We start from the raw sequence: 24,720 nt of genomic DNA on the forward strand, positions 1-24,720 counted from the left end.
AATATCAGAGGCGTTGAAGATGTTTTTGTAAAATACAATTTCTACATGCAACTTGTCTACAACAACCAATCGAAGATATCAAATTATTTTCTCATGTTTTTATATCGAAGGAATGGGAAAGGAGTCCACCACTGAGTGGGAATGGAGGAAGATCTGTTCAAATGCAACATGTCTTATGTTGTTGGTATAATGGTTGAAATGACATTGAAGTTGTGGAGTTGGTGGTGAATCAAATGAGACATTGTAGTTGTGACATTGTAATGGGCAAGTCATTTTGAAATATGAAGCTGTCTGAAGAACATAATGAAGAGACGCCAGAAGATTTAAGTGCCGGGAGGAATAAAGGGGTTGCTTGTTGATAATAAAATTGGATTTATCTAAATTGGATAATTTGGGTAGTAGGTATATACACTGCTAAATTAATAGTATTAAGAATGCATTGAGATAATGATCTGTATTTATTATCAGGATGAGGAAGGTCATAATTGAATTATGGATGTTTATAATGTATGATAATATAAGTATACATTCTGAAAGTTGTAATGGAAGATAAGGTGAGGATTGTGAATTAAATCATGAATATGTTGATTAATTTGGTTAAAGCATTAACATATTAGTAATGATATAGATTTGAAGTATTGGGTGATATTGATATGGATGTTTAGAGTGGTAAATATCTATGTTGATAGGAAAGTACTTAATTGGTTATTATCATGGGGTAATGATTTAACAGGGAGTGATAATAGAGTGTTATAATGTGTATGTTATATTTGAGGTATATTAGGAGGACAAAGTCGGAGTTGAACATTGTATATTTTAACAATCATGGGTTTTTAAGAATTGGGTCTGAGATGTTAATCATTAGAAGGTGTAATTGATAATCACATGGCATTGGATGCTATTATATTAAGATTAGGAGGATATGGTAATTTGAATGCTGTTGAAGTCTTTTCAACGTTTTTTTAGTGGTAATTCCATAGGAACATGGACGGCAAGCATTCTAGGTCCTCTAGTGGACATAGTAATTATTGTAGCAATAGTTATGGGGTGTTGTTTTCAAATTTTTCGGGGATTGATTTTAAGATCTGTACAAACGATTAATAACATGTCAGTTATTACAGTTAGAGATGTGCCAGTTAATGTTAATGCAAAGAGGGAGAGGACAAATTCTTCTTCTTTGTCATCTTGTTCCAGTTTAGATTCCATTAATAATGTTGATTGAGGAATGGGAATGTTAAGTTGGAATTGTATGACATAGATTTAAGGTTTATAGGAAGAAGATGTGGACGATCAGATAGATCCCCCAGGTGACCAGTGATAAGCTTGGGGGTCCTCTGACAGCTCATGGATGAGGAAGATGGACGTTTTGTTATTTGTATATTAATGTGTATAGATTATAATATCCATGTAACTTAGTAATGGTTATGTATAATTGTTGTGTACTGTTGATGTCATTATGTTAACAATTTATTTCTATGTATGTTTTTTTGGGGGTTGCATGTCTCAGAAAAAGGGGTCATTTTAAAAGGGGGGATGTCTATGTGGTATTTTTCCTTATATATAAAAAAAATAAGGTTTTGACTACATAGATTATTATCATGAATATATAGTAGTTAATTATGTGTTTATCTTTTACACAGACTGAGTTTATAGAGGTTTGAGAGGTTTGATATCGCATAAGATAGATGACTGAGAATTTATACCTTTGTTGATTAAATAAATGGAGAATCAAGTTGGATTCAGGTATGAAAGGTTGAAGGGGTCAATTCTCAGTTATCTAGCATAGTTTAGGATCTAGTCAGAGATATATGTACTACTGATTGGAGAATATTGTATTTTATACGAAGTTATATATGAATTTATGGGGGTTAAGTGATCTTACTTACCACAAGATAAGAAAAAAAGAAAATGGATTGATATTATGTTTTTATGGTATAATGATGTCATGTCATAGTATCGTGGGGAACAGGTTAGAGTTACTAGATAAGTGGTTAGGAGACAGAAAGTCTACATTCTATTATGTCAAAGGAGATTACTGATGTTTAGGATAGCATGAGTGATGGGCAGGATACTGACCTGGGGTAAAGAGTGATGAACATCAAAGTCAGGGAGTGCCCATGGAGACTTACCAGATGTATGCCAGGAAGAGGGTAATAGAGGGTATATAAGGTAGAGTGTTTCCTTTGTTCAAGTTAGTTCGTAACACCAAGGGGCAAAGCTCTGGTCATTGTTATAACGAACCCGGGACCGATCATTAAACATTTGCATTAACTGTCTACAAAGTGTCTAACTATATTCTTGCATCCTTGATTACTTGAACACCCGAGAAACTCATCATAACATACACCAACATCAACCTCTCTCTCTCTCTCTCTCTCTCTCTCTCTCTCTCTCTCTCTCTCTCTCTCTCTCTCTCTCTCTCTCTCTCTCTCTCTCTCTCTCTCTCTCTCTCTCCCCCTCCCTCCCTCCCTCCCTAATTCTGTGTGTCTGTATTTCGTGCTATAACAGTCTGGTGTTATTATGTGTTGACAGGGTCTGCTGTTTAAAGTAGCTCACCATATATAAATCATGACCCTGAACTGCCTCTCACTCCCTTGTTTTTCGAACATCAGCACTTTCTTTCCCCATTGTAATGTTTATCTGTGTGAGGGCAGAAAGAATGGACCCCACCAGGCAGCCACAGAGCCGCAGATGAACTGAGACTGAAACTGAGACTGAGCTAGCAGACTGTACTACACTTCCCCTGCTCTCTCCCTCCTCTCCTCCATCCTCCCTCCAACCTCACATCTTCAACCCTCCGAAGGGGGGCACGCCCACTATTTACATAAACAGAGCCAGTGCTGCAGAAAACCTACAACGGGGGCATGACTAATGCACTCAAGGTATGGGAAGCTAGACAATAACAATGTCCATCTATCTTGTGTACAATATTCAGTCCATAATGTACAGGTATATATGGGTGAAAAAACTGCCCACTGTGTGATACGTAACACTGCAATTATAGAATATCTAGGGCAAGTACCTTTACTCAGCTGTGATGACAGAGCAGCTGTTGATCCTCTGTCTAAGCCTTCATTTAATGTATATTTAACATAGTGCACCGAGGTGTGAAGATGATTACTTAAGTGAATCGGTTCACTCACTTGAAGGCGTAGCGCAGGAGGAAGCTGATCTTGCCGCAGTTGTCCCCCGTTTTCCCCTCCCCCTGGTCGCCCCCACGCAGTCTGTAGAGTTCCGGTTTGATTTGGCCAATGCTGGTCACCTGCTCGCTCTTCTCCTCACCATGGAAATCAGGGCTGGACAGCTGGTGAGTCATGGGCTTGGGCCTGGAGAGAGAGAAAGGGTGAATACACACATTAACACTCACTGGAGAGACAGACAGGGTTAAAGGAGAAGTTATCTTTTTACAACCAAATCTAGTTTTGAAGTAAATGGCATGTTATAGAAGGGTCCAGACACCTTTTTTGTGATTTCAGTTGTTTTTGGGAAACTTACTCCAAACAGCATATCCCTTCCTCATCCTCATTGTGCAATAAGGGGGCTCTGAAAAAACATTAACAAAGGCTCCAAAAACATCCTTTTAGAAACGGAAACGCTCTCAGTATAATGATGCAGGTCTTTAGATGTTGTACACATGAAATTGTGACATTCCGCAAAGTAATATTCCATTTTGTGCGACTCGAGCCGTTTCCCCCCCTATCCATCAGTTCCATTCTCAGTTTAGACTGCTGCTACAGGTAACTGCCAAGATAAAGGAAACACCAACATAAAGTGTCTTAATAGGGCATTGGGCCACCACGAGCCAGAACAGCTTCAATGCACCTTGGCATAGAGTCTACAAGTGTCTGGAACTTACTGTGTGAAAGTCACTTATGCTTTCAATATACCTTGTATCCCTCATTTACTCATGTGTTTCCTTTATTTTGGCAGTTGCCTGTAGAATGGACGGAGCGGTATCGCTCGGGTCGCAACAAAATGGAATTTAACGTTACAGATAAAGTTTAGAATGACACAATTTCATGTGTACAACATCTAAAGACCTGCATCACTATACTGAGAGCTTTTCTGTTTCTAAAATGACATATTTGGGTGTTTTTGGAGCCTTCTTTCATGTTTTTTCAGGGCCCCCGTACTGCACAATGAGGATGAGGAAGTGATTTGCTGTTTGGTGTAAATTTCCCAAAAACAAGTGAAATCACAAAAAAGATGTCTTGACCCTTCTATAACATTGCATTTACATAAAAAATAAAATAACGGAAAAGTGGTGCGTGCATATGTATTCACCCCCTTTACTATGAAGCCCCTAAATAAGATCTGGTGCAACCAATTACCTTCAGAAGTCACATTATTATTTAAATAAAGTCCACCTGTGTGCAATCTAGGCGTCACATGATCTCAGTATTTATACACCTGTTCTGAAAGGCCCCAGAGTCTGCAACACCACTAAGCAAGGGGCACCACCAAGCAAGCGGCGCCATGAAGACCAATGAGCTCTCCAAACAGGTCAGGGACAAAGTTGTGGAGAAGTACAAATCAGGGTTGGGTTAAAAAAAAAATATCTGAAACTTTGAACATCCCACGGAGCACCATTAAATCCATTATTAAAAAATGGAAATAATATGGCACCACAACAAACCTGCCAAGAGAGGGCCGCCCACCAAAACTCACGGACCAGGCAAGGAGGGCATTAATCAGAGAGGCATCAAAGACACCAAAGATAACCCTGAAGGAACTGCAAAGCTCCACAGCGGAGATTGGAGTATCTGTCCATAGGACCACATTAAGCCGCACACTCCACAGAGCTGGGCTTTACAGAAGAGTGGCCAGAAAAAAGCCATTGCTTAAAGAAAAAAATAAGCAAACACGTTTGGTGTTCGCCAAAAGGCATGTGGGAGACTCCCCAAACATATGGAAGAAGGTACTCTGGTCAGATGAGACTAAAATTTAGCTTTTTGACCATCAAGGAAAACGCTATGTCTGGCGCAAACCCAACACCTCTCATCACCCCGAGAACACCATCCCCACAGTGAAGCATGGTGGTGGGAGCATCATGCTGTGGGGATGTTTTTCATCGGCAGGGACTGGGAAACTGGTCAGAATTGAAGGAATGATGGATGGCGCTAAATACAGGGAAATTCTTGAGGGAAACCTGTTTCAGTCTTCCAGAGATTTGAGACTGGGACGGAGGTTCACCTTCCAGCAGGACAATGATGCTAAGCATACTGCTAAAGCAACACTCAAGTGGTTTAAGGGGAAACATTTAAATGTCTTGAACATTTAAATGTCTTGTAATGGCCCAGTCAAAGCCCAGACCTCAATCCAATTGAGAATCTGTGGTATGACTTAAAGATTGCTGTACACCAGCGGAACCCATCCAACTTGAAGGAGCTGGAGCAGTTTTGCCTTGAAGAATGGGCTAAAATCCCAGTGGCTAGATGTGCCAAGCTTATAGAGACATACCCCAAGAGACTTGCAGCTGTAATTGCTGCAAAAGGTGGCTCTACAAAGTATTCACTTTGGGGGGGTGAATAGTTATGCACGCTCAAGTTTTCTGTTTTTTTTGTGTTATTTCTTGTTTGTTTCACAATAAAACATATTTTGCATCTTCAAAGTGGTAGGCATGTTGTGTAAATCAAATGATACAAACCCCCACAAAATCAAATTTAATTCCAGGTTGTAAGGCAACAAAATAGGAAAAATGCCAAGGGGGGTGAATATTTTTCGCAAGCCACTGTATATATATAGATTAGGGGTGTAACGATCCATTTACTACATCGATGTATCGATTTATATTCCTATGATCCAACTACATCGATCTGTGCTCGGCGAGTTGGCCTTTTGGACAACATATATCGATCTAACATCGTTTTAAAATGTAATAAATCGATTGTATCGATACTAGGAAATAACCCATTGGATTTAAGCGCGTCAGACTTTATATGGATGTTTTTTCTTAGCACTTTTAATGATAAAGGCTTTAAACATTACTCGATTCAGTCTGCCTATCCGTGATGTCATCGCGCCAACAGCAGCGCAAAGGCGCAAAGACAACAAAACATAGCATGGCGGACGACAGAGGAGAAGCCGACGAGCGAGAAATTATCAAGCCATCATTGCGGTCCTTACAAGAAACAGGAATCTAGGAAACTTCACCTGCACTGTCCAGTATCCAGGTATTTATTTCAGTCAACTTGGTTGAATTTTTGGCTAAAAGGTTACTGAATCGATTTCAAGTCACTGAATCGTTTCGGATCGTATCGTTCTAAATGAACCAATATCGTCCTTGAATCGTATCGACAACCACGAATCGTGATACAAATCGAATTGTTGTTAAAACGAATCGTTACACCCCTAATATAGATACAGTTGAAGTCAGAAGTGTCACACCCTGGCTTTGGGACTCTAGTTGTTGAGCCAGGGTGTGTTTGTTCTATGTGGTGTGTTTCTATGTTGGGGGTTCTAGTTCGTCTATTTCTATGTTTTGCCTGAGTGACTCCCAATCAGAGGCAACGAGTGTCAGCTGTTGGCTGGTTGTCTCTGATTGGGAGCCATATTTAAACTGTATGTTTTCCCTTTGTGTTTGTGGGTTTTTGTTCCGTGTCGGTATTTGTTACCGTTGGACGTTACGAGTCGTTTATTGTTTTGTTCGTGCTTTATTAAATAAAGTCTAAACATGTTCGTTCAACACGCTGCGCATTGGTCTACTTCTCTCCCTGACGATCGTGACAGAAAAACCCACCAAGACTGGACCAAGCAGCGTGTCCAGGAGCCATTACCAGGGAGATAGCTAGCAGATCTCCGTGGCAACCTCGACTGGGTCAAGCCTAGTGAGGAGCAGAGAGGGTGGACTTGGGAACAGTGGAGGAAGAGTCTCGACTGGGTCAAGCCAAAGGAGGAGCAGAATGGCTGGAGTTGGAAGCAGGAGAGCGAGAGTTGGGCGAGAAATATAGAGGCCTGGCCCACGGGGAAGAGAGACCCCGAGAAATTTTTTAGGGGGGGGCTAACGGCGTGGACGACGGGCCAGCAGGAGACCGCGGCAGAGCGGCCCAGCGGATTGGCAGAGGAGGCCGCCAGGTTACGGGGGCCACTGGTCGAAGAGGGGGTGGAAGATGTAGAGGCACGGCGAGAGGTACTGGCGTGTGTTGCCAGTCCGGTCCGGCCTGTTCCTGATCCCCACGTAGGGCCAGTGGTGTGTGTTCCCAGTACGGTCCGGCCTGTTCCTGCCACTCGCACCAAGTCTACGGTGCGCATCGCCAGCTCGGCCCGGCCCATTCCTGCTCCCCGCACCAAGTCTGTGGTGCGTTTCGTCAGCCCTGTCCGACCCGTTCCTGCTCTCCGCACCAAGTCTGTGGTGCGCGTCGCCAGCCCAGTCCGGCCCATTCCTGCTCCCCGCACCAAGTCTGTGGTGCGTTTCGTCAGCCCTGTCCGGCCCGTTCCTGCTCCCCGCACCAAGTCAGTGGTGCGCGTCGTCAGCCCGGCACGGCCCGTTCCTGCTCCCCGCACCAAGTCAGTGGTGCGCTTCGTCAGCCCGGTTCGGCCCGCTCCTGCTCCCCGCACCAAGTCAGTGGTGCGTTTCGTCAGTCCGGCACGGCCCGTGCCTGTTCCACCGGTGGCGGGTCCGGCACCGGTCAGGTGCTGCGTCACGCCGGAGCTAGAGCAATCCGCTCCACCAGTGTTCAGTTCAGCTCTGGTCAGCAGGGCCAGACCGGACCAGGGGTACTTTGGGGGGTTAGAGAAGGAGTGGGGGTCAAGCCCGGAGCCAGAACCGCCGCCGAGGAGGTATGCCCACCCAGCCCTCCCCTGTTTTGCTCTTTTTGAGGCGCGGTCGCAGTCCGCGCCTTTAGGGGGGGGTACTGTCACACCCTGGCTATGGGACTCTAGTTGTTGAGCCAGGGTGTGTTTGTTCTATGTGGTGTGTTTCTATGTTGGGGGTTCTAGTTCGTCTATTTCTATGTTTTGCCTGAGTGACTCCCAATCAGAGGCAACGAGTGTCAGCTGTTGGCTGGTTGTCTCTGATTGGGAGCCATATTTAAACTGTATGTTTTCCCTTTGTGTTTGTGGGTTTTTGTTCCGTGTCGGTATTTGTTACCGTTGGACGTTACGAGTCGTTTATTGTTTTGTTCGTGCTTTATTAAATAAAGTCTAAACATGTTCGTTCAACACGCTGCGCATTGGTCTACTTCTCTCCCTGACGATCGTGACAAGAAGTTTTCATACACTTAGGTTGGAGTCATTTTCAACCACTCCACAAATTTCTTGTTAACAAACTATAGTTTTGGCAAGTCGGTTAGGACATCTACTTTGTGCATGACACAAGTACTTTTTCCAACAATTGTTTACAGACAAGATTATTTCACTTATAATTCACTGTATCACAATTCCAGTGGGTTAGAAGTTTACATACACTAAGTTGACTGTGCCTTTAAACAGCTTGGAAAATTCCAAAAAATGATGTCATGGCTTTAGAAGCTTCTGATAGGCTAATTGACATCATTTGAGTCAATTGGAGGTGTAACTGTGGATGTATTTCAAGGCCTACCTTCAAACTCAGTGCCTCTTTGCTTGACATCATGGGAAAATCAAAAGAAATCCTCAGAAAAAAATTGTTTTACCTCCACAAGTCTGGTTCATCCTTGGGAGCTATTTCCAAACGCCTGAAGGTACCACGTTCATCTTTACAAACAATAGTACGCAAGTATAAACACCATGAAACCACGCCAAGCCGTCATACCGCTCAGGAAGGAGACAAGTTCTGTCTCCTAGAGATGAACGTAGTTTGGTGTGGAAAGTGCTAATCAATCCCAGAACAACAGCAAATGACCTTGTGAAGATGCTGGAGGAAACAGGTACAGAAGTATCTATATCCACAGTAAAACGAGTCCTATATCGACATAACCTGAAAGGCCGCTCAGCAAGGAAGAAGCCACAGCTCCAAAACCACCATAAAAAAGCCAGACTACGGTTTGCAACTGCACATGGGGACAAAGATCGTACTTTTTGGAGAAATGTCCTCTGGTCTGATGAAACAAAAATAGAACTGTTTGGCCATAATGACCATCGTTATGTTTGGAGGAAAAAGGGGGTTGCTTGCAAGCCGAAGAACACCATGCCAACCGTGAAGCACGGGGGTGGCAGTATCATGCTGTGGGGGTGCTTTGCTGCAGGAGGGCCTGGTGCACTTCACAAAATAGATGGCATCATGAGGAAGGAAAATTATGTGGATATATTGAAGCAAAATCTCAAGACATCAGTCAGGAAGTTAAAGCTTAGTCGCAAATGGGTCTTCCAAATGGACAATGACCCCAAGCATACTTCCAAAGTTGTGGCAAAATGGCTTAAGGACAACAAAGTCAAGATATTGGAGTGGCCATCACAAAGCCCTGACCTCAATCCTATAGACATTTTGTGGGCAGAACTGAAAAAGTGGTGCGAGCAAGGAGGCCTACAAACCTGACTCAGTTACACCAGCTCTATCAGGAGGAATGGGCCAAAATTCACCCAACTTATTGTGGGAAGCTTGTGGAAGGCTACCCGAAATGTTTGACCCAAGTTAAACAATTTAAAGGCAATGCTACCAAATATTAATTGAGTGTATGTAAACTTCTGACCCACTGGGAATGTGATGAAATAAATAAAAGCTGAAATAAATAATTCTCTCTACTATTATTCTGACATTTCACATTCTTAAAATAAAGTGGTGATCCTAACTGACCTAAGACAGGGAATTTTTACTATGATTAAATGTCAGGAATTGTGAAAAACTGAGTTTAAATGTATTTGGCTAAGGTGTACAGTGGGGAAAAAAAGTATTTAGTCAGCCACCAATTGTGCAAGTTCTCCCACTTAAAAAGATGAGAGAGGCCTTTAATTTTCATCATAGGTACACGTCAACTATGACAGACAAAATAAGAAAAAAAAATCCAGAAAATCACATTGTAGGATTTTTTATGAATTTATTTGCAAATTATGGTGGAAAATAAGTATTTGGTCAATAACAAAAGTTTCTCAATACTTTGTTATATACCCTTTGTTGGCAATGACACAGGTCAAACGTTTTCTGTAAGTCTTCACAAGGTTTTCACACACTATTTTGGGCCATTCCTCCATGCAGATCTCCTCTAGAGCAGTGATGTTTTGGGGCTGTCGCTGGGCAACACGGACTTTCAACTCCCTCAAAGATTTTCTATGGGGTTGAGATCTGGAGACTGGCTAGGCCACTCCAGGACCTTGAAATGCTTCTTACGAAGCCACTCCTTCGTTGCCCGGGCAGTGTGTTTGGGATCATTGTCATGCTGAAAGACCCAGCCACGTTTCATCTTCAATGCCCTTGCTGATGGAAGGAGGTTTTCACTCAAAATCTCACGATACATGGCCCCATTCATTCTTTCCTTTACACGGATCAGTCGTCCTGGTCCCTTTGCAGAAAAACAGCCCCAAAGCATGATGTTTACACCCCCATGCTTCACAGTAGGTATGGTGTTCTTTGGATGCAACTCAGCATTCTTTGTCCTCCAAACACGACGAGTTGAGTTTTTACCAAAAAGTTCTATTTTGGTTTCATCTGACCATATGACATTCTCCCAATCCTCTTCTGGATCATCCAAATGCACTCTAGCAAACTTCAGACGGGCCTGGACATGTACTGGCTTAAGAAGGGGGGACACGTCTGGAACTGCAGGATTTGAGTCCCTGGCGGCGTAGTGTGTTACTGATGGTAGGCTTTGTTACTTTGGTCCCAGCTCTCTGCAGGTCATTCACTAGGTCCCCCTGTGTGGTTCTGGGATTTTTGCTCACCGTTCTTGTGATAATTTTGACCCCACGGGGTGAGATCTTGCGTGGAGCCCCAGATCGAGGGAGATTATCAGTGGTCTTGTATGTCTTCCATTTCCTAATAATTGCTCCCACAGTTGATTTCTTCAAACCAAGCTGCTCACCTATTGCAGATTCAGTCTTCCCAGCCTGGTGCAGGTCTACAATTTTGTTTCTGGTGTCCTTTGACAGCTCTTTGGTCTTGGCCATAGTGGAGTTTGGAGTGTGACTGTTTGAGGTTGTGGACAGGTGTCTTTTATACTGATAACAAGTTCAAACAGGTGCTATTAATACAGGTAATGAGTGGAGGACAGAGGAGCCTCTTAAAGAAGAAGTTAAAGGTCTGTGAGAGCCAGAAATCTTGCTTGTTTGTAGGTGACCAAATACTTATTTTCCACCATAATTTGCAAATAAATTCATTAAAAATCCTACAGTGTGAATTTCTGGATTTTTTTTTCTTAATTTGTCTGTCATAGTTGACGTGTACCTATGATGAAAATTACAGGCCTCTCTCATCTTTTTAAGTGGGAGAACTTGCACAATTGGTGGCTGACTAAATACTTTTTTTCCCCACTGTATGTGAACTTCCGACTTCAACTGTAGATAGATATATCACATCCTGCATATTTAAATCAGTCACACACAAATTCACTACCTATACCATAACCTTTTTGTAATCACCGGCACACAAACAAACAAGCACATACACACGGTACTGACCGTGCAGTGACCTGCTGCTGGGAGTGGGCGTTGGGCAGGTCTTTGTGGGGCGGGGCGGCTCCCCCCTCAGTGGTGGGGGGCAACTCTGGAGACGTCTGGCTCAACTTAAGATTCCCTAGAGAGAGAGAGAGAGAGAGAGAGAGAGAGAGAGAGAGAGAGAGGAGAGATGGGATGAGAGGTCAATACGGAAAAAGGAGTGCAGAGAATAGAAGGGAGATAGAGAGAATGAAAGAGGTGTTTGTATAGAACGTGTAGCTGGTTCTACTGTAAAGAGATGCTTGTGTCTTATTTCTTCAGTTTATGGTTGTTCTTTTGTAGCAATGTACTGCACCATTTCAAGATGTGCTCATTATACTCTGGCTAAACAAACCGTAAGTGGGAGTTAATGTAATATAGTACAGAACATTTTGTAGATATAAATATGATATGTTGTTATAGTACAAGACTTAAAACATCGACCAAGGCATTATATGACGCAAACTCTGTACACAAAGCCACTTTAGTATCAGTGGGGTGAAATCAGGTGTTCCTTCTCACCAGCGTTGTTGGGGTAGGAGTCCATGTCCAGGTAGGAATGTTCCTGGGTCTGTTCCGGCCCTCCCACTACGCCCCCCACCCCCTGGCCACTCTCCACCCCCAGCAGGTCAGAGAAGTGGGGGTGATGCTGCTGGGGCTGGGCCAGGGAGGGGTAGAGCGAGGAGTGGGACGCCTTCCTCTGCATGACAGGAGGTAGGAGGGAGGCCCCCCCACTGCCACCCATCCCACCCACGCCCCCGGGCATCAGCCCCGATGTCAAGCTCAGGCCCCCACCCTCCTTGTCTCGCCATGGCAACCAGCAGAGCTTCCAGGAGACAAAGAGAGAGACTGAGAGAAGGACGATCCCACAGAACGTCACGATCACTGACAAGAGGCTGACAGAGATCTCTGGAGGACGAGAGAAGAGAGAGGGAAGGATGGAGAGAGGAGCGGAAGAGAGACAGAGAGAGAGAGACAGAGGGTGAGTTTTCTTAAGGCAATGATGGATGAAGACTCAATATTTTAACCTCATCATCTAAAATACCAAAAAGCCTCATGTCACATTAATCAGTATCCTTCACATAGTTTATTCTCTCAATTAAGCCTTTTTCCACTCCTCATCACAAATAGCCCCTATCAGCCCAAAAGCCACTAAATCCCACATCATCATAGCAGAGGGACAACACACTGTGAGCGTAATGTGATACGCCGCTTCAAATGCTAATATACCCATTTTGAATACGGCAGCTTAAGCATGAACAAACGTTGGTGGACTGATAGCACCACAATAAAAATACTAACACCCACAATGATATTTCCTGCGATTAGGCCTTTGCTCGTGGTTACGAGCTTTTAATCACTGACAGCTAAAGGATTGTGTCTGAGGGGAAACAGGGGGATGAGTCATCCTGGTGGGGAAAAAGCGCAGTTTCAGCATCAGTCTGGTGGACAGCTCCTCCAGCTCCTCCAGCCAGAGTGAGGCAGTGGTCTAAGGCACCGCATCTCAGTGCTAGAGGCGTCACTACAGACCCTGGTTCGATTCCAGGCTGTATCACAATCTGGCGGTGATTGGGAGTTCCATAGGGGGCTCACAATTGGCCCAGCGTCTTCCGGGTTTGGCCGGGGTAGGCCATCATTGTAAATAAGAATTTGTTCTTAACTGACTTGCCTAGTTAAATAAAATTAAAATTAAAACACAGACCAGAGGCCTGCCAATCAACTGAGCCCATTGTCTGGGTGTAGAGCGATCAGTGTTGGACCTGTCTTTCTATCGCTCTCTCTCTTTGTGTCTGTCCATCTCTCTTTCCTCCTCCCTTTCCCTGGCTCTGTCTTTCTTCAATTCAATCCGAAGTGGCTTTGTGGGCATAACAAAAACACAAACATTATTAAATAATTCAATTGATATTGAAATTATATCTATAACACACTGACAACAAGACTGAGAGTAAATGAGTAAATGAGACAACAGCAGCCAGTGTGAGACACTCCTCTACCCCTAGGGTGTATCTCCTGGAATTCTCTATGCCTTCTGTCTCTCTCTCTCCATCTCTTCCCCCTTTCTTTAGTCTTCTCTCACATACTCCATTGCTCTCTTTTTTCCATGCTGTCTTTCTCTGCCTCTCTCTCCCCCATCTCTCCCTGTTCTCCTTCTCTTTCTCTCCCTTCTTTTCTCTCCTTCTCCCTCCCTTTCTCCATCATTCTTCCCCTCCTCTCCTTCTCTATCTCCCTCCTCTTCCCCCTCTTCCCCCTCTCCTCTCTCTCCCCCTCTCTCTCTCTCTCTCCTCTCGCTCACTGTGGTGAATTATTCATCAGTCTATGTATGACATTAATCAGCACTTGTTCAAAGGATATGATCAGAGAGGGAGAGGGAGAAGGAGAGAGAGAGAGAGAGAGAAGGAGAGAGAGAGAGAGAGAGAGAGAGAGAGAGAGAGAGAGGGGGGAGAGAGAGAGTATGAGAGAGATAGTATGAGAGAGAGAGAGAGAGAGAGAGAGAGAGAGAGAGAGAGAGAGAGAGAGAGAGAGAGAGAGAGAGAGAGAGAGGGAGAGGGGGAGAGAGAGAGAGTATGAGAGAGAGAGAGAGAGAGAGAGAGAGAAGAGAGAGAGAGAGAGAGAGAGAGAGAGAGAGAGAGAGAGAGAGAGAGAGAGAGAGAGAGAGAGAGAGACAGACAGACAGACATTAATCAGCACTTGTTCAAAGGATATGATCAGAGAGGGAGAGGGAGAGAGAGAGAGAGAGAGAGAGAGAGAGAGAGAGAGAGAGAGAGAGAGAGAGGGAGAGGGGGAGAGAGAGAGAGAGAGTATGACAGAGAGAGAGAGAGCGAGAGAGAGAGAGAGAGAGAGAGAGAGAGAGAGAGAGAGAGAGAGAGAGAGAGAGAGAGAGAGAGACAGACAGACAGACAGACAGATAGACAGACATGTGTGGAGAACAAGACACAGATGAGAGAGAGAGAGAGAGAGAGAGAGAGAGAGAGAGAGAGAGAGAGAGAGAGAGAGAGAGAGAGAGAGAGAGAGAGAGAGAGAGAGAGAGAGAGAGAGAGAGAGAGAGAGAGAGAGAGAGAGAGAGAAAGGGGAGAGGAGCCCTAAGGGAGAGAATGAGCGGGGGGAATGAGAAAGGAAAAAGGGAAGGGGATGAAGAAATAAGGACAGAGGGAAAATGTGTAGAGCATCACGAGAGAGAGAGGGAGAATCTGAGAGAGGAGAGGAGAGGAGAGGAGGAGAGGAGAGGAGAGGAGAGGAGAGGAGAGGAGAGGAGAGGAGAGGAGAGGAGAGGAGAGGAGAGGAGAGGAGAGGAGAGGAGAGGAGAGGAGAGGAGAGGAGAGGAGAGGAGAGGAGAGGAGAGGAGAGAGGCTGTAGGGGCGGGGCAGATAGAGACAGATTGGTAACCATGTTGAAACAGACATATTGGCTGACTAGTCACATTCAGCCTCTCCATCTACACCTCCAGTCCACCCAGAGGGAGCCAGCCAGGTTAATAAAGTCACCATCCACCAACATGCACATCACAGAAGGAAACAAAAAGAGACTATGTTGGAGAGAGTAAGAAGGAGAGAAATGGAGAGATGGAGGAAAAACAAGGCAACAAGGATTTAGAGAGAGAACTAAAGAGGGGAGTATTTAGGACAAAAAGAGAGAAAGAGCGGTAGAGAGAGAATAACAGTGTGTGTGTGTGTGTACCTACATGCGTGCGGGTGCACACGTTTGTGTGTGTGTGTGCCAGCTCAGGGGGCCATAGATATGACAGGGCTGTGCTCAAGCGTGTGTGTGTGTGTGTGTGGGGCGGGGGGGAATGTCAGGGGGCAAACGTCGCTTATTAATTACTCTTTCAGGAGGTCAGGTGCTCAATACTGATCACAATAGATCAGTCCTAATCCACACAGCCTACCCGTGTGTGTGTGTGTGTGTGTGTGTGTGTGTGTGTGTGTGTGTGTGTGTGTGTGTGTGTGTGTGTGTGTGTGTGTGCGTGAGGGAGAGAAGGGGGTAGCTTGGCGGAGGCAGGCGGGGGTGCTTCTTCTGAGACCGAAACCCAGCATGGGGCAGGCTTGACACCGGCTGTCAATCAGTGAGTGATGTATCCAACTGGGAGTTTTTCAGGCAGAACATCAAACAGATTACACCCACCCTGCTTACACTAGCCATTGATTGACAGACAGGCGGCAGATGGCGGATCCTATACTGCCCAGAGGCCCTTGCTTAAGTTTATCACGTCATTACCCAGAGGCTAGCCGCTAGCGCCTCCCACCAAACCCACTGCATGATCACATCCTGCACTGTGTCACACAAATCTCCAGGTGCTCCATGCAGCAGATCCAGCCTAATCTACACTACAGCACACTGATCCACACGCATCCCCTCTACTTTCCACTACTGCACATTGCTGCCACCGCTCCAAAACCGCTCCATGAGAATCCAAACAGGACCAGAATGCTGCTGGTACTGCAGCTAGCTAGCTCCACCACTCATCCACTCTGCTGTGTAGAATTCATTCAAAGGGATCTGGGACGATGCTCCGTAATAACAATTAGCCAGGTTGGGATTGCACTTGGACTCTTGGGTTTGCCCTATAAACAGAGGGCTGGACCTTCGATATCAATTTGGAAATGTCACATGAATATTTCAAAGTGTTCCGGAGGTGCCCTGATTAGTTGTGGGAGTGCTAGCCAACACCTCAGGGCAACCCTGGCATTGGAACCCAGATAATAACTATTCTTCAGGACATTCTGCTCTATCCAACAATACACATTACTAGGGCCAGGAGTTTTTCCTGGGATTTTTTCCTGCGAAGGTCACTTGAACAGAGAAACCTCCATGTCTTATACATAATATAATAATAATAATGCCATTTAGCAGACATGCGTGCATACATTTTTACGTATGGGTGGTCCCGGGGATCGAACCCACTACCCTGGCGTTACAAGCGCCATGCTCTACCAATTGAGCTACAGACGACCACTAAAGATTCCTGTATTACATTTACATTTACGTCATTTAGCAGACGCTCTTATCCAGAGCGACTTACAAATTGGTGCATTCACCTTATAGCCAGTGGGATAACCACTTTACAATATGTTTTTTTTTTTCTTTCTTTGGGGTGGGGTAAGGGTGGGTAGAAGGATTACTTTATCCTATCCCAGGTATTCCTTAAAGAGGTGTGGTTTCAAGTGTCTCCGGAAGGTGGTGAGTGACTCCGCTGTCCTGGCGTCGTGAGGGAGCTTGTTCCACCATTGGGGGAACTGTATGTTACTGTATGTTACTGTGTGTTAATGATTCCTGTATGTTACTGTATGTAACTGTACGTTACTATGTTGTTAATGATCCCTGTATGTTACTATATGTTACTGTATGTTACTGTGTTGTTAATGACTCCTGTATGTTACTGTATGTTACTGTGTGTTAATGATTCCTGTATGTTACTGTTTATTACTGTATGTTACTGTGTGATAATGATTCCTGTATGTTACTGTATGTTACTGTGTGTTAATGATTCCTGTATGTTACTGTATGTTACTGTATGTTACTGTGTTGTTAATGATTCCTGTATGTTACTGTATGTTACTGTATGTTATTGTGTGTTAATGATTCCTGTATTTTACTGTGTGTTAATGATTCCTGCATGTTACCATATGTTACTGAATGTTACTGTGTTGTTAATGATTCCTGTATGTTACTGTATGTTACTGTGTGTTAATGATTCCTGTATGTTACTGCATGTTACTGTTGTTAATGATTCCTGTATGTTACTGTATGTTACTGTGTTGTTAACGATTCATGTATGTTACTGTATGTTATTGTGTTATTAATGATTCCTGTATGTTACTGTTTGTTAATGATTCCTGTATGTTACTGTATGTTACTGTGTTGTTAATGATTCCTGTATGTTACTGTATGTGACTTTATGTTACTGTGTTGTTAATGATTCCTGTATGTTACTGTATATTACTGTATGTTATTGTGTTGTTAATGATTCCTGTATGTTACTGTATGTTACTGTGTGTTAATGATTCCTGTATGTTACTGTATGTTACTGTGTTGTTAATGATTCCTGTATGTTACTGTATGTTATTGTGTGTTAATGATTCCTGTATTTTACTGTGTGTTAATGATTCCTGCATGTTACCGTATGTTACTGAATGTTACTGTGTTGTTAATTATTCCTGTATGTTACTGTATGTTACTGTGTTGTTAATGATTCCTGTATGTTACTATATGTTACTGTGTGTTACTGTGTGTGAATGATTCCTGTACGTTACTGTATGTTACTGTATGTTACTGTGTGTTAATGATTCCTGTATGTTACTGTACATTACTGTATGTTACTGTGTTGTTAATGATTCCTGTATGTTACTGTATGTTTCTGTATGTTACTGTATGTTACTGTGTTGTTAATTATTCCTGTATGTTACTGTTGTTAACAATTCCTGTATGTTACTGTATGTTACTGTGTTGTTAATGATTCCAGTATGTTACTGTATGTTACTGTGTTGTTAACAATTCCTGTATGTTACTGTATGTTACTGTGTTGTTAATGATTCCTGTATGTTACTGTATGTTACTGTGTTGTTAATGATTCCAGTATGTTACTATATGTTGCTGTATGTTACTGTGTTGTTAATGATTCTTGTATGTTACTGTATGTTACTGTGTTGCTAACAATTCCTGAATGTTACTGTACGTTACTGTGTTGTTAATTATTCCTGTATGTTACTGTATGTTACTGTGTTATTAATGATTCCAGTATGTTACTATATGTTGCTATATGTTACTGTGTTGTTAATGATTCCTGTATGTTACTGTATGTTACTGCATGTTACTGTGTTGTTAATGATTCCTGTATGTTACTGTATGTTAGTGTGTTGTTAATGATTCCTGTATGTTACTGTATGTTACTGTATGTTAGTGTGTTGTTAATGATTCCTGTATGTTACTGTATGTTAGTGTGTTGTTAATGATTCCTGTATGTTACTGTATGTTACTGTGTTGTTAATGATTCCTGTATGTTACTGTATGTTAGTGTGCTGTTAATGATTCCTGTATGTTACTGTATGTGCCTGTGTTGTTAATGATTCCTGTATATTACTGTATGTTAGTGTGTTGTTAATGATTCCTGTATGTTACTGTATAGTACTGTAGGTTACTGTGTTGTTAATGATTCCTTTATGTTACTGTGTTGTTAATGATTCCTGTATGTTACTGTGTGGTTACCTGTTTCGTGCTGCTGTCCCCTCATCATGTAGACGAAGTCTCGGCAGCTGGCTTCATGGCTGTCCTTCGCTGAGGAGTGTAAGCACAACTCCTCCACCAGAGTGAGTGCCTTCTTACACAGGTGGTCTTCATCCCAGTCCCCCGACATCCTCCAATCTGCATTGCACTCCCACCCGCAGTCAACCAATCACAGCACAGCCCTCGCTGCCCTCACCAAACGGACGGCACCTGGGTGAGGAGAGCTTAGATCCGGCCACCTTCCTTGGAGGGTCTGGAGAGAAGATTGGGGCCAGTGAAGATTGGACCAATCCAGGAATAAGGGGAGGGGCTCTATCAGGCGCTGTCTACTTAGGAGGAGACTAGCAGAGACCCTCCTTGACTGACACGCCCATAAATGTGTGAGCCAAACCCACCCCTTTGGCTTTTCCTGAGAGGAATGAATGAAAAAGATTAGGGAAAAGAAGGTGAAAGATGATGTATAAATAGGTACTGTTATCATTGTTAGGATATAGCCAATTGGTGACAGATTTTCATGCAAATATTCTAAAACTGCTAAATCTGCATTTTCCCACAAGAGGTGTGTTTCCATCAAACTGACCTGCTGCGGATAAAAGGCTGTGCGTGATGACATAGTGCACATAAAAAGCACTTTTCCGGTTAAGTTCTCATGTAGCGAATAAAAAATATTAGTTTTTTACTTTACCGATGGTTTTGTCACAGAAATTGTTGCGATAAATAGCAAACATGCCCAATCTGGTTTTGGCGCATCCTCTCTAGACAAGAGTTCGCTGATATGGCAATTGGCAGCCAAGCACCACCGATCATCATATCACCAGCATTCAAATAATAGCCTACCCTTGATATTTAGCTTATTGGAAATTTGCATGATCACCGTGCACTTAACCACCGTGTGAAGTTCATCATGACTTATTTAATCTGCCTATAAACTTTTCATGCTCTTCCACGTCCTGGTGGTAGGTCTACAACTTGTCATCGCGTGACTCCATGTTTATTTTCGATATGATGGTTATTATATCAATATTTGCGCATTAAGGCATTTCCACCACCATTTCTCGCATAACTAATTTTACAGACACAAAAAGATCCCACCATGTCGAACGAACAAATTGTCTGTCGACATTTATGAATTTGAACTGACATTTCCTATTTCCATCAGCCCAGTCGTGACTTTTTTCCTACGTCAGGTAATTCATCCGCATTTAATGGTTGGATGGAAACCTGGTTTATGGTCCATTTTTTATTCAATTCAACATACCTGTATTAGAGTTGTTTGTAAAGCCTAGGAGTCCCTGTCATGTTTGAAATGTCTTCTCCACCAAGATACAGCTGAACAGCACTTGGTTATGCTTCCAACAAATTCATAACCTTATACTAGTTCGTCTTCTTCTTTTTCTAATGTCCCAGAGATAGGGAAAGCTCTAACAGCATTAGAGCACGGTTCAGCTCTGGGTAATGTAGTTCGAAGAGGATTCAATGGAATGCAGTAGTTTTCCTGGTTTTCCTCCAACCTAGATTCATAGAATGTCTTATAAATGGCTCCAACATCACCTGAAAGACAATGAGAACACATTACTGAATGAGGTCAAGGACAAAATCCACAGAGATTGTGATAGAGATTGTATTACAATTTGTCTCTTGTTGTTTGGATGATCTTAGTAGTACATGGAATGTAAAATCTCAGGACTGTTAGTGTTTTAAGTGCTCATACAGACAGACGTTGTGTCCTCATTGTCCTTTTGTCAGAGAACTCTATTTCCAGAGCTCCTTAACATTCTCCCTTTGTTTTGAACTCATTCTGTCTCCAAAAAGCAGGTCAATGCCCCAACTTTCTCTTTCTATATAGCTATCTCCCTTTCTCATGGTCTGTGTGTCTACAGGGATATATGGTAGAAGTATGTCTAAAAATACACAAATTAATGAATGACTACATTCACATTAATAACTGGCATACTGTAATTACATCTGGCGAATAAGATTTCTCATCAGTGAGACGTTGTATCAGCGAGAGGTAGGCCCACTTGTCGAATGTGAACCCTGTTCAGCCAAAGGAACATCTATTGATCATTTGATGATTGTGGTTCTGTGAAATGTCAGCGTCAGTATTTGTGCAGTGACTGGCACCCTCCCTAGCAAAGTGCTGCTTATATGTCCATCTATCTCCCTGGCCAGCCATCCATCAATCCATCACAGCATTAAGAAGAGACATACTGTATTTCACTCAGGACAAGACTCAGGAACGGACATGTTGGTGCTCTTCCTCCTTCCTCGTCTCTCTCTCTCTCTCTCTCTCTCTCTCTCTCTCTCTCTCTCTCTCTCTCTCTCTCTCTCTCTCTCTCTCTCTCTCTCTCTCTCTCTCTCACTCTCTCTCTCACGCTCTTTCTCTCTATCTGAAAACTGCTGATCGGCATATTAGGTCAGTCAATTCGTCTGGATCAGGTTCAGAAAGGAAACTCAGACTAAACAAGGTCCATTTATCTGTCCATCTCAGCTCGCTCCATTGTAAAAAATGAGTCTGAGATTAGCGTATTAAAACGCTACCCCCAACCCAACACCCCAGTCTGTATCCCCGCTCCACTCCCCTCCATCCAGACTGAGATAGTAAATCTTTCTGAGTGTGACTTTAAAACCCAGCATATCTCAATCTGAGGAATGGCTGACTGGCACCAAACTGGTCCTCTCAAATGCCAGCAAGAACATCAGGGGGAGGCAGGAAAAGAGAGGGGGAGAGAAAGAGAGTGTGTATGGATGTGTATGTGAGAGAGAATGAGATGGTATGAGAAAGAGGGGAGAAAAGGGGAGCGATATGGGCATTAGATTAAAGGAGGGAGAGGAGGAGATGAAAGGTAAATAGAAAGGTAAGTAGAAAGGAATGGAAAAATGGGGAGCAGGAGGCAGTGGTGGTGACATAGCAACAATAGTAATCTAGGCCTGGCTGTGCAATTTACTAGAAGCTAAATATTTACTGAGCCTCATTATTTACTGATAAATATGCCTTCAGACACGTGCAGACTAAGCTCTCCCTCCATACAACACCCTATACTGAGACACTCACATCCACAAAGGAACACAAACCTCCCACAGACATTCCATTGACTGCTGCCCTGTTTTAAATCAATAACCTTGGGCAACCAATACACAACAACAGAGATCGGTCAACCAGTAAGGTCACTGTCCTATCACACTACAGCGACTGGACAGCAGGGAAGGTAATTGTCTAATCACACTACAGAGACTGGAAAACCAAGAACGTGCTCTGTCCAATCACAATAGACAGACTAGGCAACCAGAAAGGTCACTGTCCAATCAAACAACATAGAATAGGTAAGCAGTGTGAGGTCACTGTCCAATCACAAAATGGTGGCTGCATTGCAAGTAAATTCACTGTCCAAACACCCAACATGGACTGGGGAACCAGGAAGGTCACGTTCCAATCACAAAACATTAATCTTGCACCAGTAAAGTCACTGTCCAATCATGGAGCAGAGAGCAGCCAGGCGTCCACTAAGGTCAGAGTCGGATAACCAAGGCTACTGCCCAATCTTATGGCAAGAAACTGATGGTTAGTAATGTCACTGTCCAATCAGAGACCCCCTCCAGCTAAACACATTTAACATGTGATGAATGATGTTGACTGAAATTGCCCCTAAGCACTGGTCTTAGGCCAGATGTTTTTTTTGGCCTATAATGGGTAAGGCTTGTATTTGCTTTGGGACAACTGATTCTGGGCCTGCTCTCGGGGGCCCTCTCTCTCTAGAGTGTGATGAATCTCTGAGGTTGTGCCAGTTTGTCAAGGATAGCCGAAAAGTCGGAAGAGGAGGAGAGGAGTGAATGTGTGAACTGTGACACATTGAAACCCAAAAAGTACATATTTCACACACAGGGGATCATAGGAGAGGAGTGTAAATCTCAGCTCTTTCACTGGGTTTCCTCTTCATAGGAAGGCATCAAACCTGAGCCTGACACTGTATGTCTCATACAGAATACGTTCAACATCACAGCTTTGCATTATGTAAAAACGAGTATAATATCACATTACCTGCTGTGTAGTGACTATTATGCAGAGATTATGGTAACGTCAGCACGTCCTTTGAAATGTTCCACATTATTTCACATCAGACTCTTTCTTGAGGGACTTCACATTTCCTTTCACCGCCACAGAAGTGGTGAATTTGATCAAAGGGCTAAGCAGTTTGGATTAATTTCAGAGTTCAATCAAACATCTGGATGGGTTTAGATTTCATCGTCTTCTCATATGCATGGCTGACTTTCACTCTAAAGGCCCAGCAACTGTTACCTTTTAACAGAATTCCTTTGCTATTCGAAGTAACTCTCTGTTTGAAAAACGACAACCTATGTGTTTGAGAGAGAGGAAATTTAAATGAGCAAAGACAGGTTGTGTGAAAATATGCACGATGCAAGAAAAGAAAAAAGAGAGTTAATCCATTAGGTATAGCTAATGGGATCTTTCAGCCACATCTCAATGAAACTGGTGGGAGTTTGTTCGATTTGCTCCCACGCTCCCTCTACTTTTTGTTATCTTCTATCTGTAGAGTCATCTCAAATCTACCTCGCATTATTTTCAGTAACGTTTTGTTTTCACCTGAGGAAAGATGACCTATTATGATGTTACCCCTCCAGTAGCTTAAAAAGCAACAGGATAGTCTACCGTATGCTGAGTGTTTGATGAATTTCACATACTGCATTTTCATAACAATATGATAGTATAGTTTTCTATTTCACTACCTCACTTTAAAAAGCATAGCTCTGTTCTCTTCTCTTGTGCTCTTTAGTATCCTGCCCTTCTCTACTCTACCATCCTCTCATCTCCTCTACTCTACCATCCTCTCCTCTCCTCTCCTCTACCATCCTCTCCTCTCCTCTCCTCTACCATCCTCTCCTCTCCTCTCCTCTACCATCCTCTCCTCTCCTCTCCTCTCCTCTACTCTACCATCCTCTCCTCTACTCTACTCTACCATCCTCTCCTCTCCTCTACTCTACCATCCTCTCCTCTCCTCTACTCTACCATCCTCTCCTCTCCTCTACTCTACCATCCTCTCCTCTCCTCTACTCTACCATCCTCTCCTCTCCTCTACTCTACCATCCTCTCCTCTCCTCTACTCTACCATCCTCTCCTCTACTCTACCATCCTCTCCTCTCCTCTACTCTACCATCCTCTCCTCTCCTCTACTCTACCATCCTCTCCTCTACTCTACCATCCTCTCCTCTCCTCTACTCTACCATCCTCTCCTCTACTCTACCATCCTCTCCTCTCCTCTACTCTACCATCCTCTCCTCTCCTCTACTCTACCATCCTCTCCTCTACTCTACCATCCTCTCCTCTCCTCTACTCTACCATCCTCTCCTCTACTCTACCATCCTCTCCTCTCCTCTACTCTACCATCCTCTCCTCTCCTCTACTCTACCATCCTCCCCTCTCCTCTACTCTACCATCCTCTCCTCTCCTCTACTCTACCATCCTCTCCTCTACTCTACCATCCTCTCCTCTCCTCTCCTCTCCTCTACTCTACCATCCTCTCCTCTCCTCTCCTCTACCATCCTCTCCTCTCCTCTACTCTACCATCCTCTCCTCTCCTCTACTCTACCATCCTCTCCTCTCCTCTACTCTACCATCCTCTCCTCTCCTCTACCATCTTCTCCTCTCCTCTACTCTACCATCCTCTCCTCTCCTCTACCATCCTCTCCTCTCCTCTACTCTACCATCCTCTCCTCTCCTCTACTCTACCATCCTCTCCTCTCCTCTACTCTACCATCCTCTCCTCTCCTCTACTCTACCATCCTCTCCTCTACTCTACTCTACCATCCTCTCCTCTCCTCTACCATCCTCTCCTCTCCTCTACTCTACCATCCTCTCCTCTACTCTACCATCCTCTCCTCTCCTCTACTCTACCATCCTCTCCTCTACTCTACCATCCTCTCCTCTCCTCTACTCTACCA

At 43.7% G+C, this 24,720-nt stretch overlaps 1 protein-coding gene across 4 annotated transcripts in view; it reads right to left on the reverse strand.

Moving 5' to 3' along the window:
- Positions 1–24,720, reverse strand: part of LOC121568919 (synaptotagmin-C-like) — a 50,203-nt gene that overhangs the window by 23,151 nt on the left and 2,332 nt on the right. For 2 of the 4 annotated variants that reach the window (XM_045213468.1, XM_045213467.1), the window contains exons 2-6: positions 20,021–20,313; positions 18,745–19,171; positions 12,067–12,453; positions 11,530–11,644; positions 3,144–3,326 (exon numbers count right to left, since the gene is read on the reverse strand). In XM_045213468.1, coding sequence (XP_045069403.1) covers positions 3,144–3,326; positions 11,530–11,644; positions 12,067–12,453; positions 18,745–18,892 — 833 coding nt within the window. In that variant the 5' untranslated portion in view covers positions 18,893–19,171; positions 20,021–20,313. The remainder of the gene's footprint in view (positions 1–3,143; positions 3,327–11,529; positions 11,645–12,066; positions 12,454–18,744; positions 19,172–20,020; positions 20,314–24,720) is intronic. The other 2 variants (XM_045213469.1, XM_045213470.1) reach the window with 2 other exon arrangements.

Source organism: Coregonus clupeaformis, unplaced genomic scaffold, assembly GCF_020615455.1.
Source record: "Coregonus clupeaformis isolate EN_2021a unplaced genomic scaffold, ASM2061545v1 scaf0112, whole genome shotgun sequence".
Lineage (NCBI taxonomy): Eukaryota > Metazoa > Chordata > Actinopteri > Salmoniformes > Salmonidae > Coregonus > Coregonus clupeaformis.